At 38.3% G+C, this 16,003-nt stretch overlaps 1 protein-coding gene across 3 annotated transcripts in view; it reads right to left on the bottom strand.

Moving 5' to 3' along the window:
- Positions 1 to 16,003, bottom strand: part of dco (discs overgrown) — a 143,811-nt gene that overhangs the window by 8,556 nt on the left and 119,252 nt on the right. For all 3 annotated transcript variants that reach the window (XM_071658995.1, XM_071658996.1, XM_071658998.1), the window contains exon 9: positions 2,423 to 2,558. In XM_071658995.1, coding sequence (XP_071515096.1) covers positions 2,423 to 2,558 — 136 coding nt within the window. The remainder of the gene's footprint in view (positions 1 to 2,422; positions 2,559 to 16,003) is intronic.

Below are 16,003 nucleotides of genomic sequence, written 5' to 3' on the forward strand. Positions count from 1 at the left end.
GTCCCTGACATAAACTAGGATGATAAATTATAACAATAAGTGAATTCAAGCAATGTGGTATACAAGGGGCAACATGCTGTCAATGGACAGTACTTGAGCATGTGAAGCAGCTGGGGAAACTGCGAATGAGGCCATATCTCTGTTTGTTCTTGGCACTATCTCACTAATGTGGGAAACAGTAAACAAGTATGAAAAAAAAATACATAAATAATAACAGAAGCTAATGAGAGTTGTACAGTGAGTGAGGGGTAAAGGTTCAAGGAGCAATGAGCAAGAGAGGTCACTATCTGGGAGGGCAAAAATGAGTTTGTTTGAAATTATAGTACTCCCAGTGGTGTTATATAGAAGCAAATCATGGACTATAGATGAGAATGTACAGAAGGTGAATATGCTGAAAATGAAATGTGTGAGGACAATATGCAGTGTGAAGAGGGTTGATTAAGTAATGACAGGATAAGAAAAAGGAGTGGTAATAAGAGTGACTGTCAGAGCTGAAGATAGTGTGCTGAAGTGGTTTTAACAAATGGTTAGAATGAATGAGGAGAGGTTGAAAAAGAGTGATATATGTGCCAGAAGTGGAGAGAACAAGGAGGAGAGGGGAAACCAAATTGGAGATGGAAGGATGGAATGTATATGATTTTGAGTATATGAAGAGTGGACATGCTGGTTGTGTGTGTGTGTAAAAGGAGGGCATGGTATAGAATGAACTGGAGCAATTAGGTATACAGGAGACAATTAGCTGTCACTGGACTGAACCAGGGAATATGGAGCAGCTGGGGAAACTACAGAAGGGTCTGTGGGGCCTGGTTGTGGACAAGGAACTGTGGTTTTGGTGCATTATACACGACAGCTAGATAATGGATGAGTGAATGAGGAATATTCTTTCTTCGTTTCCAGTGCTGACGCATTAATACAGGAAACGGTGAACAGGTATAAAAGAAATACTGAAAATATTAACACGTGTTACCAGACTACATCTGCAAAAGATTACACTGCAGATGAAAAGTCACCTATAGTGAGGGTGTACTTGATGAAAAGAGATAAGAAATGTCTTGCTCCAAAAGGGTATATAATTTCCTTTCTCCTGACAGGAGTGCAGCTTCAAAGCTGCATGAAGCCCATTAAAAGGAACGTGGGATTTGATGTGAATGGGATTGAAACTGAATTTCCCAAGAAAGGTGACTGTTATTAAATGGTTAGTCAACATTAAGAGAGTCTGTCCTTTACACCTGATTCTTCATCGACCTTCTATGAACTGCTACATCAAATGCTTTGTGGCAGTCCAAGAACAAACAATCCACCCCTCCATCTCTTGTCTAAAATAGATCACTATCTCATAAAAGTCTGAGAGATTTGTTATGCATGAATCTTTGCTGTCTCTATGTTTATAAGTGTTTGTGTTAGCACATATCAGTTCACATGGATATCCATTTTCAATGAAAATATTAGACATTATCTGTATTTTCCTCAACTCTTAAAATCTATTAATAGAGTGGGAAAAATATCTGATCTACTGTTTGGCAACATATGGTGAGTGGCAATGGACAACACTTTTAATATCAATATTCCACCTTCTCAAACAACATTATTGAAAAATGGAATCCCTGTTTATACCATCTGCAGTGTTTGAAGACAAATGAGATCAAAGGTTCAAAATTTGATAATCTAGTTCATATCAGGAGAAGACTACTTTTATGGCTTAAAAAGTATCTGAGCAGAAGGAAATAAAGGACACATGTCAGAGGTTTCTTTTCAGTCTAGGTTGAAGTAACCAGTGATGTTTCACAGTGCTGTCTTGGGTCTACTGTTATTCATGATCTCTGCAAACAACTCTACCTGGGTACCCCTGTCCAGTAAGCAGTGTCAAAGATTGTGATAAGGGACTTAGAAAAGCTCCAGATTTGATCAAATAAATGGGTAACGAAGATCAATCTAAAACTAAGTAATATAACAAAATGAGGTATTGAACAGAAAGCCAAATTGTGACTGTTTTCTTGCATGAGGCATTGGAGTCTAAGTGAGAAAGGGAACATGGGCTGACAAAGTACTGAACCTAATATTAGGCCATGTGAAAAAATTATTCGAGGTACATTTCCTGTTGAGTGATACCAAAACTGCATTTAAGTATAGGGACAAAAAAAGGTCAAACAGTACCTAATACATGAATATAACTGAAAATTAGAAAATTTGACACATCTAAATCATATGAATCCACATTTCTTGAGATTTGGATGCAGCTAATCCACAAATCAAGAATTTATCATTACAAGTATAGCCCTAAAAAATAATTTCATGCCTTTACTAAAATTTTTTCAACTCTTTTCCATAAAAGAAAACATGTATTCTGGATTAACACAATCTTTTGAACCATGTTTTCATTCTTTAATTATGCAAACAAGTATTTTGATGTATTCACCCTTACCTGTTGGCCCAAGTTTCAACGCATCTATCTGTGGGCCGTGATAGTTCTGGTGTCTGTGCATTGGAAGTCCCTGAACGATGAACTCTCATGCTCACACGCTGCTCACTTTCACTTCCTGAGCGCATACGTCCTATACCTGCATAATACAGTTGTATGAGTGAGATCCAACTCTAATCCAGAATCATACTGGGATTCATCAATGTTCATTTTAGGTATATAGTGTGAAAAAGGTGGAGTTGCTACCATAAAAAAAATCTTTATATATGGTAGTTTAATTTTATGTCCAAAAATACATGCATTTATGTGTATTAAGGAACAGAATTGCCATTTTTTCATATGCTTACTGATTTTCATAACATTTTGATTTTCAGTTTTCCTTTAAGTGCCAGAAGCTGATATGTACTGATATCTAGTGCCAAGTGTACCAGTGTAGCACCAGCTTCATTCACCCTTCTGCCAGTGTAGAAGCAACAAAGTCACACTGCTTGCATGCTGGTGTAGTTGCAGCAACATCACCTGCACTCCTTTGACGTGATGTATGGCGTCACTTTGTTTCTCTCAGTATCGCATGTTTTCCCTTGCAGTCAAAGTCTAGGGTTTTTTGTGCGTTCAATGTAGTGTTTTTGAAACTTTCTAGAAACCATGAACAATATGCAGTAAACATACCACAAGTAATCCAGCCAAGATTTCACATCAAGCTATCACTTTCGGCATGAAACTGCATGTTACTAGGTGTGTGGAGAGGGTTTGGCATGCAGTGGAAATAGGTTGTGCTCTGGGTAAGGCACACACAACAGTCAGAACCATAGCATGTAACATGATTGAAAAGCAAAAGGTTATTGCACAGACTGTTACCCTACGAAGTGCATATGTATTACAAGGGGTAGAAACTCTATAATGGAAAACACGGAATGCATGCTAACTGCTTGGATGGAAGAACAAAATCAGCAAATAGTGCCCATAAGTTTGTTGCTTAAAAAAGAAAAAAAAAAAGCCAAGTCATTCTGACATAAAGGAACACAAGGGAGGTGAGGGTGTGTTGAGTGACACAAAGGAGTCAAAGGCAAGCACTGGCTAATTTTGAAGGATCATGCAGCATCCTAACCTTCACAACATTTCTGTGACTGTAGAGGTTGCTTGTGCAGACATAGATGCAGACCAGAGCTTTTCCAACATTTTCAATAGGATAACTGAAGAAGGGGCTGTTCTCCAAGACAAGTGTTTAATGTTGACGAGACCAGCCCATACTGCAGGAAGATGCTAACCCGCACATACATTTCCAGGGAGGAGAAAACAGCATCAGAATTCATTCATAGCCAGCAAGAACTGCCTCACTCTATTCCTTGGTGGTAATGCTGTGGGGTATTCCAAGCTAAAACCACTCTTGGTGTACTGCTCTAAGAACCCCAAAGCACTGAAGGGGTTCACCAAGATTCATTTCCCCATGGTTTGCAAGTTAAACAAGGGGGTTGGGAAGACTTCACCATTGTTGCATGAAAGGAATTTATCCAATCTTTTCTTCTACACTGAGAGGTTTCTTGCAAAGCAAAACCTCGATAACAAGGCTTTGCTCATGCTGGATAATGACCAGGGCCATCTTGTGAAAACTGATGATTTATTTGTCAACACATGGGTTGCATTTTTGCCTCCAAACACAATATCATTGCTGCAGCCAATGATCCAGGGGGTTAGAGCAATGTTCAGTCTGTTATCTCCACTGTACTATGAGGCAACTGCTAGTGGAAACAGGCAGGGATAAACCATCAGTCCATGAGATTTGGAAGGGCTACAAAATCAAGAAGGCCAATTACACAGAGAACAATGAATGTTATGTGTAGGTAGATCTGGCTGGAGTGCATGCATGATCTTCTGGGCTTTGCCAGTGTCCTGGAAACTGAGCAGCAGATAGTGGCACTGATGAACTGGATTAGGTCATGATGGAGTTGCTGGAACCACAAGGGGAAGCCTGATGAATGAGAACTTGATGCAGTTGGTACAACAACAGGCACTTGAGAGGCAAGATGCTTAACATACAACATTACAACCAAAACACCTGATTACCAAGATATTGTCAAAAGGTTTCAGCTTTTTTGAGAGAATGATTGCCACATTTTCAGAAAACATTGCCTATGTGGAACAAAGCAGCAACTTCTAGAGAAGTACTGAGAATGTCAAGTGGTACAAAAAAGAATTGTATACAATGAAGAAATTGCAAGCAGTCGCACTAGTACTGTAAACCAACAACAGCACACTCAGAAGCTCGTGCATCAACATAAACAGAACTGTCAACCACAGAAAAATCCTGTGCATCACATTTGGTAAAAGCTAGTGGAAGTTTACCATTCTACAACACCTTCAAGCCCTACGTGCTAGTCCCATAAGAAGCTCCAGCATCATCTGAGGGTAAGGCATTAACTCCATCAAACACTGACTCTGCCAGCAATGCTCGACTTCAGCCATATATTTTTAGACGATATGATGGGCAGACCTGCCTCTCCCTCCCCACCCACACCCCCCATCCTAGGCAAGCAGTCTTGCCTTACACACCGGTTACGTAATCCTGCAACCATGTTCCATTCGTTATCTGCTTGTGCACGTATTTCATTAAGTGTTCAGTATTGATCCATTCAGTTTTGTCTCTAATATGTAGTTACGTGAAGTTTAAATCATTTAATGGTGACAGAACATTTGCCTAGTGAAAGTATCCCCTGATTGTAACACTTTAGCCTAAGGTAGAATCATGTTGACAGATGTCAGTTCAGACTCCCACTTTCTAGGAAAACATCCACAACATGAATTAGCAATTTGTTAAAACTTGTCATTTGAGTGAAGTTCAGCAATCATTTTGTTTTGTAATTTGGGCACCTCATGGATGTACTTCTAGTTCAACTAGTTACAACATTTCAATCCACCAACAAGATGACTACTGTGTGCAGGGATAGACTCAAGATGATACAAGGAATAAACGCTGTTTGGCAGAACAGAATCACAATAAGTGTGCTTTAATGAAATGCAGTTTCATATAATTTTGTACCTGTAATTCAAATTCTATTCTTCTCAGGTTTTGTGGTTACAGTTCTGTGTTTTGCTTGCATTTTTGTACCCAATTATTCTACAGCATACCTGTAGTCTTTCATCAATCTAACACTATCTTTGCCTGATCTAAAACACTACTCCATGTTTACACCTTTGATGCAAATACTCCTTCACTCAGTCCTTTCACCTCACTCATTTCCCTGTGCACCTTGTTTGTTTCACTTCTCTCACACATACTCACTTTTCTAATACCATCCTGTCCATATATTCAAACCATGTCAATTTGCCATCCTTTAACACCACTGACACTCCTTTTGTTGTTCTATATCTCATTTTGATACAATTTCAAACCCTGGTGACTTGGAATTTCACATCAAAGTCAGATTATACCTTCAAATGAATCTTTTAGATCAGTAACATGGATTACTTTTCAATAAACCAGGTTCAAACAATAACATTTTTGTAGAATAAAGATAATTCCATGCAGTGTTTCACAATTCCTAGTTACAAAGTTTTGTCTGAAAACAAAAACAATACAATAAACAAATATGCTCACAATGGTAACTTGTTACATGGAGGGATCATAATGTATGGTATGACAAAATGACTGTGATATTAGTGAAATCTTTCAAAGAAACTTCTACTTCAGGTAGATGTCGGTAACAGTTGTTGCAAACCAAATCATCCCTTTCATCAAAGTACCATTTCAGATTGTTTCATTTCATTTCACTTGTGCAAACTGCTCTCCAAATAACTGCACATTATCATTCAATTTACCGAAACAATACAGCCCAATAATTCCCCAAAACATGATTCATACTAAAATTTTCATCTTTGTGTATAAAACTGATAGAAAAACATTGTGTACTGCCTTCCTTAATCTACGAAATACAAGGTAACAATATTGCCCAAAATATTACAATTCACCTTCTTACAGAATATCTTACTAACAACTTACAATACTCAATGGAAGACATCGAATTACTGAAACATTCTACTTTCAAAATAAATTAGTGATACTTAAGACAGATGGTGTGGTTGATGCACAACTTAGTAAATACCTGAAATTCAGGTTTTACTTTGAAGCCATTTTGAAAATCTCTTGGTAGAATCAATTCACTGGAGTGTAGTATAACCTGTACTTTACATTTTGAAATACAGTATGATGTTCTGCTAAAATCGGAGAAAAGAATATCCAGTAACTGAGCCCCATGCACAATGAAAAGAAAATATCTGCTCAAGTGGAAATTTTTTCCAGGATTTTAAAAGTTTACACCAAAAGACTGATTAAATTAAGATAATAGTATGAATATAATCTACATGAAAGAGCTATATCTTTAATATTTTGTAAAAGGAATGCAAATATATGATAATGACAATAAAAGGTAGTTTCCAATAATCATTCATTCTCTTTGGAAACATCTTCACAAATTCTTAAAATCACTCAACACTAAATTCAGTGCCATCAATTGTAAGTAATTCTTCTTGTTACAACAAATACGACACTACAATGTGTCACAACACTGACATGAAAGGAACTACAGAATTTTCACAGCATTTCCATTTACTCAGGGTGTAGATATGTAGAGATATGTAGAGAAATAATATATTCTTGAGGTCAAGTTGCCCAGTAACTTATGTACTTCCAATTAGGATACTATTGCATCCTGCAACAAAGCAAAATTTCACCATATCTACTGAACATGGTGCCATTTATCCAAGAATTAAAAAAAGGAAATAAATAATACCTGGTACAGCATTCATATGGGATAAAACTTTTCAATCAGTTTACCATAATCCACATATCAAAATAACTTCTGTTACTTGATACACTTGTAGACACTTTACGCATTAAACTGAAATGAGTAAGAGCATTCATTCAAAAACCTTAGTTTGATGCAAAGGCAGATTTACACAGAAGGAGGGTGGGGATCAGCTTGGGCCAGGCCCTTCCCAGAAATGTTCACTGACTCACAAAACAAATCTTCAGCCACTCCCAACAATCTAAATTTTGTGAGGTATGTTTTTATTCATGGTTTGTATCATTGGCTTTAATTCATGAGGCATCACTTCTCTTTCTCCTTTAGCCTACTGATGACAATGTTTTATTTGATTTGCCAAAGTGTGTTCTCCTATGAATACCCGTTTCCCAAGTATGAGCAACATCAGCACGGGACTGGTAATTACTATGTGATAGCCTATCAAATATTGTAATTGAAATGGGTGTGTGGGTGCTACTTGAAGTCATAGGTGGACCTGTAAGGTGTTACGATACCACAGTAGCAATTCTTCTAAATCAGCCTTATGTCATTGTATGCACCCCCTCAGTCAACTGACCCCCCTTACTGGAAAGTTTAACCCTGCCCCTGTTCTAGTATCTAATTTGTTTCATACCTAAGGAGGGTAACTGACCAAAAAAAGTATGTGCTTAAGTTATTATTTTCTTTTAAATGTTTGCCATTATCCGCATCAGCAAAGTAGCACCAGGAACAGGTGAATATATGGCCAAGTTCAGTCACATCCACTTTCCAGCTGTCAAGTATAATGGACCAAAACCAGAGCCCCTATTGACAATCAGGTCCCACACAGCTCTCCGCAGTTTCCAATGATGATTTCACGCAGCATAAACATTGGTTCAGCTCATTTAACAGCTCACTGTCCCTGTGTTATACATCATGCCAATTAGCTGTATCCCTTGCATGCCTCACTCCCTCCTACTTGCTCAGACCCTGAACTTTCAAAGCCTCTTTCACTCCATCCTTCCATCACCTTTTTGGTTTCCTGCTTTTACTTGTTTCCTTGACCTCTGACATGTATACCATCTTTGTCATCTTTTCCTCAATAATTGTTTCCATAACTAAAGGGTTAAGATCTCACCTATTCTCTCCAAAGAGATAAATAATAGCAAGGAAGTAAAAGAAACACAAAGGAGGAGGAGGACTGGCCCTCCTAATAATACACTGCCATGTTTAAAGAAATAAGGGTATGTGGCCCATTCATATATACATAAAAGGAAAAACTATAGGAAAGAAGGGTATAATGGTTGTTAATAGTACATATTCCTCCAAAGGGTTTTAACAAACTAGAGCAAAAATACAATGATAATGTGGAAACAATCAGGATAATGCATGAAGCAGTAAAAAACACTTCTCAGAGATGGTGAAGTACAAATATTGGGGGATTTCCACTGTAAAGAAATAGAGCAGCAAGACTCAAGATTCTTATGGAGACAGAGAATTGAAGACATGTTCTAAGGATGTATACAGAAAAAATTTCCAATACTAGCATGTCAATGAGAACACAAAGATCAGAAGGACTGATGCACCATCATTACTATATCTTATCTTCACATATAGTACCTATGTACCTACGAAGAGAGTTTGCCATGATGGCAGGGCTAGCGCATGGCGCTCACTGCACTCCTTCCTTGTTGATAAAGCTGTTTCTCTTGACCACCACTCCTCTACTCATCGCATATCTTGCTTGTTGTATGATGCATGGATACTGAGAATATTATATATGATACACCAACTGGAAAAAGTGATCAAGTAATGCTAGAGTTTGATTATGTGGTAAATGGTGCAAAAAAGGTGAAGCAATGAAACCTGACTCAAAGAGGACATATAATTGTGGAGATCATACAGTACTCAACAACTATGGTAATACAAATTGGAAAATGGAGTTCAGTACCCAGGAACTAAGGCACTGTGTTAAAAGGCTTTGTGAAATTTACAATGAGGGACCTTTAGCTTCAAATATAAGAAAGGAGACTAAGAGGAGGCACTGAAATACACACTAGTCTCTGACAAGTGTGGTATACAAGGTTTCGCTGTACTGAGGAAGATAAACAGAAAGCACATGGAAGATTTCCTACAAAGTAGAAACTACTTTTTTGCAATATAACACAATTTCAGGGAAAGGAAGCCATGCATAACAAACCTTAGATTTTTATGAGAGCTCTTTCTTAAACAAAAGAAAAGGCTGGGGGGATTGTATGTATCTAAACTGCCAAAAAGCATCTGACACTGTACCAAACAGGAGACTGGTAAAGATACTGGATCATCAAGCAGGAATAAGGGAAAGAATTCTTCCACACACACATGATTATCTTAGTGGAAGGGAATAAAGGATACACATCAGAGGAGCCTTCTTGAAATGGGTTGTCTTCATTGGTGTGCCACAGTGTTCTGACCTACAATCACTGCTCTTCTTGCAAGAAAAATTGCACTCCTAACTAAATATGTTCGTGAATTATACCAAGGTCATCAAGGAGGTGAAAAGTAAAGAGAACTGAATCAACTTTCAGAGAACACAGACACACTTCAGTTGATGTATTTCAACATAAGAGCACACAAGATTTTGCCTTGTTGGCATGGATAGTGCAAAACACTCACCACTTAATTTGTATATTGGTTATTTAGGTTCAATCATTAGTCTAATCTTCTTTTGAAAGTTTTTTAGTTACTCCAAGTAAATTTCTCATATCACCGAGTATCACATGAAATAATTGTCACAACTTCACAGATAAGCAGTCATGTCATCTTTGTCTTATGTACTTTTGAGGTTCACAGGAATTCTTCTTGACTTAAAAACTTTGCATCATCCTTAATTGGTTGCTTTCAGCTTTGAAACAATGTTCTTTGTGCTGTAATGGTTTGGATATATGGAAGAGATGAGTGAGGTGAGGATGACTAAAAGGGTACACATTTCAAAAGAAGGAAACCAAGGAGGGAAGAATAGAATGAATGGAGCCTGAACATACCGAAGGGTGCAAAGCATGCAAGGGATAGAACAGACAGGAGCAATGTCATAAATGTAGATGATATGCTGGTAATGAGCTGAACCAAGGCAGAAGTAGACAGGAGAAACTGTGAAAAGGTCAGTGGGCCCTGGTTGTGGATAAGGGGCACTGTTTTCAATGCATTATACATGACAGGTAGAGTGTGGATGTGAACGAATGAGGTAATTTCTTTGTTCCTGATGCTTCCTTGCTCTCATGGAAAATGGCAAACATGTACGGAGAAAATAAAAAAACATAAATAGGGAAAAGTAATAATAGGAAGGCAGCCAATGACCAGGGAGGCATAGTACCAGCACCACCCACTTGGGTACCAGGAGGGTTAGTGACATCAGCTAAGTGAGCCAGCACTTCAGTGGTTGGTGGTTGTCAAGATGCACTCCCCTTGTCATATGTAACACTTGACAACACTTGACTCATGCAGCTCATTCTTCATAACTCTAGATTTTCCTGCGGTGAGCACTATGTGCTACCCCTGCCTTTTGGCAAAATGGTAGGAGCAGTAGGCAGAAGTACATACGAACATTTGGGCAGGATCATTAGGTAGAACCATTAGATAAAAGCAGTAGGTAGGAGCATCAGACAGTAATCACAAGGAACCTATGCAAACACTGCGCTAGATTCGCCCTTCACCAGTGGCCTGTAAAGGGTAGGGCACTAAAGTCTAAAAAACAGCACTGGAGTTCTTCAGTTATGGAGACTCGGTTCCTATGGCCACCCGTTTGAAAGGATTACAGTTGAAGGCAACAGAGATATAGATAGATAGATGATATATGGTGTAAGGAGGGATGGCTAGTAAGAAATGACAGGGTAAGAAAGATGTGTGGTCATAAGTGTAGTATGTATACAGAAAGTATTTGTGAGGAAAGAATGATTTAAAAGGTAATCATATCAAAGGATGGAGTTAAATATGCTTTGAGGGTTCAGAGCTTGAACGTGCAGGAGAGCATGAGGCGTGCAAGGGATAAAATGGACTAAGGTGTTGTGGTTTACAAGAGACAATGTGCCATAAATGGGTTGAACCATGACATATGAAGTAGTAGAAGGTAAACCACAGAAAGGCTTGTGGGGTCTGGTTGTGGATAGGATGATCTGGGTTGGGGCATCATACATGACAGATAAAGAGTGGATGAGCAAATAAGCCTTCCTTTGTTTGTCCCTGAAACTACCTTGCTAAAGCAGGAAATGGTGAAGGTGTGTGTGTGTGTGTGTGTGTGTGTGTGTGTGTGTGTGGATAAATAAATACATTAAAATAATAATAATAATAATAATAATAATAATAATAATAATAATAACAAATACACACAGACACATATAACTGGGTAGAGAATCTGGCACCCAAAAATCCCCTAAATGAAGGATTCGAGCAATCAAAATTCCTGTTATTAAGTTTACCAAATGTTGTCATTACTGACACTTGATCCATGGCTGACAATGTGTCAAGTGTCCTGAATAATTCAGTATAATAAAATTTCATATATTTTTTCTAAACAATTATCTTCACTACATTTGTACTTACCATATGAATCAATAATTATCTACATATTTAGAGAGATTATGAGAAAATATGTGAAAGGTTTGGAATTCTTCTGTAGTTCATGATCATCCTTCATTCAAAATATTCAAATTGTAATGAGTGAATGATACAGTAAACTGCAATTTTCAAATATTTTTTTCCTGTAGAGTTCTCTACAGATAGTTTGTACCAAACTCAACAACTGATAATTCATGCATTCACAAAAACAGTGTCACAAGGAACACTTTCAGCTAAAAACATTTAACTTATACTCAGTGAATAATACCTTAAATTACATTCTTCTTCCAATTTTTCTTCATATTTCTCTTCTGCAAATTATCTTCATATTCATAAGAAAATGTAAGAGAAAATAATCGACAGAAATTTCTTGGAAGAAAATAGCCAAGATAAAATAAGTACTTAGCTCATGAACATCAGTTCAAAAGATTCAACTTACAATTGGTTAATAGTATATAAATTATATTTCCTTATATTCTTTCTACCCATTTCTCAGCTGGTTCGAACCTAATTCAAGAATCAATGATCACCTTCATATTCAGTAAAGAGTAAGTGAAAATGGTTGAGAGAATTGCAATATTTACATACCCACAAAAGACTTCCATTCAAATTATAATCAGCAAATGATATGGTAAACTGTAACTACTGTATACTTTTAATACACTTTCTTAAGTAGGTTCTTACCTAAAATCTGAACTAAAAATGACATACATATTCGGAGAAAAAAATTTCAAAATGTGTAGAAACTATGTGCTACAAAGAACATGAATGTTGTAATCCCTGTGAGGCTAGCATTGCCTTTAGTCAAAACAGTCTTACTCTCAGTGAATGATATAATTGCATTTTTTACATAGTTTTTCTAAACACCTCTATTAGCAACGAATGCTAATCATTTTGATATCCACAAAAATAATGGTAAAAATGAGTGGTATAGTATAGTGGATGATACATCTAATGAGATGAGTAAACAAGAGGGCTGAAGCTATAGCCAATGGCAAAACTTGAATTACACTTGATAAATGATATGGCATATTCCATTTTTGTACGTGTATTTTTCCACACATTTCTTAGCTCACTCATAAACTACTTATCTATCTATATTTCTGATGCCTGTTCCCTCCAGGAACTCCCATCAAGTGGGTGGCAAAGGCAAGAGTCTACACTTGTTCCTGTCTTTATATGCCTCCCTTGCATACATCATTCCATGCATTCTTCTCCCATTTCTCTTAAAATCTATTTTCCCATGTCACAGGTGGTTTTCCTCTCAAATCAACCCCTAATCATACTAACATAAACTCACCTTATTTGCATTCTTTCCACATGCCCATAACACCTCAAAGTATTGTTTCACCCACTGTACCACTCTACAAATTAACATTCCCTGCCAAAACAAATCTTTCATATGCCCCCTCATTACTTTCTTCATTCCATCTACTCCTCTTGAGTAACTCATTTCAACAGCCTGGATTCTTGACTTCTGTGATTCATCTATGTCCACATTTCAGCTGCAGAGATTGGGGTTGGTTGGATTGTACTGTCACTTAATCTTTCTTTCACTTCCATACTTACACCTCTAACCTTCATTATTCTATTAAGGATCCCATTAACTCTTCTATCTTGTATTACACTCTCCTCCTTATCTCTCCTTCCATATTACCAGACTCATCCATGATAACACCAAAATACTTAAATTCTGTCACCTCTCCCAATCTTTCTCCCCTCATAGTTATAAGACAGTTTACTACAATTTTTTCTCTCACTCTATAAGGCTTTGCAAAATAAACAATTTCAATGTTTCCTTTAAAAAGCCATCATTTTGTTTGCATATATATAACCCCTGGGGATAAGGGAGAAAGAATACTTCCCACGTATTCCCTACGTGTTGCAAATGTGACTAAAAGGGGATGATGTGAGGGGCTGGAAACCATCCCCTCCAGTTTTTACTTTTCCAAAAGAAAGAACAGACAAGGGGGCCAAGTGAGGAATTTCCCTCTTAGGATTAGTCCTCTGATCTTAACACTACCTCGCTAACACAGGAAACGGCAAAATGTATGAAAGAATGACAAAGACGATGTATGTGTCAGAGGTGGAGGGAATGAGGAGAAGCAGGAGACCAAATTGGAGGTTGAAGGATGGAGTGAAAAAGATTTTGAACAATCAGGGATTGAACATACAGGAGGGTGAAAGGCATGCAAGGAATAGGGTGAATTGGAATGATGTGGTATACCGGGGTCGATGGGCTGTCAATGGATTGAACCAGGGCATGTGAAGCATCTGGGGTAAACCATGGAAAGTTTTGTGGGGCCTGGATGTGGAAAGGGAGCTATGGTTTTGGTGCTTTACACATGACAGCTAGAGACTGAGTGTGAACGAATGTGGACTTTTTTTGTCTTTTCCTAGTGCTATCTTGCGTGTGTGTGTGTGTGCAATTTCTTGTGTGGCGGGGTGGCAACAGGAATGGATGAAGGCCAGGTGAGGGTATTCCCTCAGAGGCCCAGTCCTCTGTTCTTAATGCTACCTCGCTAATGCGGGAAATGGCGAATAGTTTGAAAGAAGAAGAAAAGAAAGTATATATGTATATGTCTGTGTATGTATATGCATTGAAATGTATAGGTATGTGTATGTAAGTGTGTGGGCGTTTATGTAGGTGGGTTGACATCATTCTTTCATCTGTTTCCTTGCACTACCTCACTAACGCAGGAGATGGCGATTAAGTATAATAATGATGAAAAAAAATTATCATGTTTCATTTTTCCCGTGGACTCATAGGAATATTTGTTTTTTCATTATAATGTGTCGCTGTCTCCCGCGTTAGAGAGGTAACGCAAGGAAACAGACAAAAGAATGGCCCAACCCACCCCCATACACATGTATATAGATACACGCCCACACATTCACATACTTATACATTTCAATGTATACATACATATACATACAGTGACATGTATATACACATGTACATATTCATACTTGCTGCCCTCAACCATTCCCGTCACCACCCCGCCACACATGAAATGGCATTCCCTACCCCCTGCATGCGGTAGTGTTAAGAAAGGACAAGAAAGACTACATTCATTCACACTCAGTCTCTAGTAATAATGCACCGAAACTACAGCTCCCTTTCCACATCCAAGCCCCACAAAACTTTCCATGGTTTACCCGAGACACTTCACATGCCCTTGTTCAATCCAATGACAGCATGCCGACCGTGGTATACCACATCGTTCCAATTCACTCTATTCCTTGCACGCCTTTCACCCTCCTGCATGTTCAGGCCCCGATCTCTCAAAAATCTTTTTCACTCCATCCTTCCACCTCCAATTTGGTCTCTCACTTCTCCTCGTTCCCTCCACCTCTGACACATATATCCTCTTTGTCAATCTTTCCTCACTCATTCTCTCTATGTTACTAAACCATTTCAATACATCCTCTTCTACTCTCTCAACCACACTCTTTTTATTACCACACATCTCTCTTATCCTTTCATTACTTACTCGATTAAACCGTCTCACACCACTTATTGTCCTCAAACATCTCATTTTCAACACATCCACCCTCCTCCGCACAAACCTATCTATAGCCAACGCCTCACAACCATATAACATTGTTGGAACGACCATCCTTCAAACATACCCATTTTTGCTTTCCGAGATAATGTTCTTGCCTTCTACACATTCTTCAATGCTCCTAGAACCTTTGCCCCCTCCCCAACCCTGTGACTCACTTCTACTTCCATGGTTCTATCCACTGTGAAATCCACTCCCAGATATCTAAAACACTTCACTTTGTCCAGTTTTTCTCCATTCAAACTTACCTCCCAATTGACTTGTTCCTCAACCCTACTGTAACTAATAACCTTGCTCTTATTCACATTTACTCTCAGCTTTCTTCTTTCACACACTTTACCAAACTCAGTCATCAGCTGCTGCAGTTTCTCACCTGAATCAACCACCAGCTCTGTATCATAAGCGAACAACAACTGTCTCACTTCCCAAGCCCTCTCATCCACAACAGATTGCATACTTGCCCCTCTCTCCAAAACTCTTGCATTCGTCTCCCTAACAACTCCATCCATAAACAAATTAAACAACCATGGAGACATCACGCACCCCTCCCATTTTCAATTTTCCAAAAGAAGGAACAGAGAAGGGGGTCAAGTGAGGGTATTCCCTCTAAGGTTGAGACCTGTGTTCTTAATACTACTTTGCTAATG

This window comes from Panulirus ornatus, chromosome 67 (assembly GCF_036320965.1).
Source record: "Panulirus ornatus isolate Po-2019 chromosome 67, ASM3632096v1, whole genome shotgun sequence".
NCBI classification, from domain to species: Eukaryota; Metazoa; Arthropoda; class Malacostraca; order Decapoda; family Palinuridae; genus Panulirus; species Panulirus ornatus.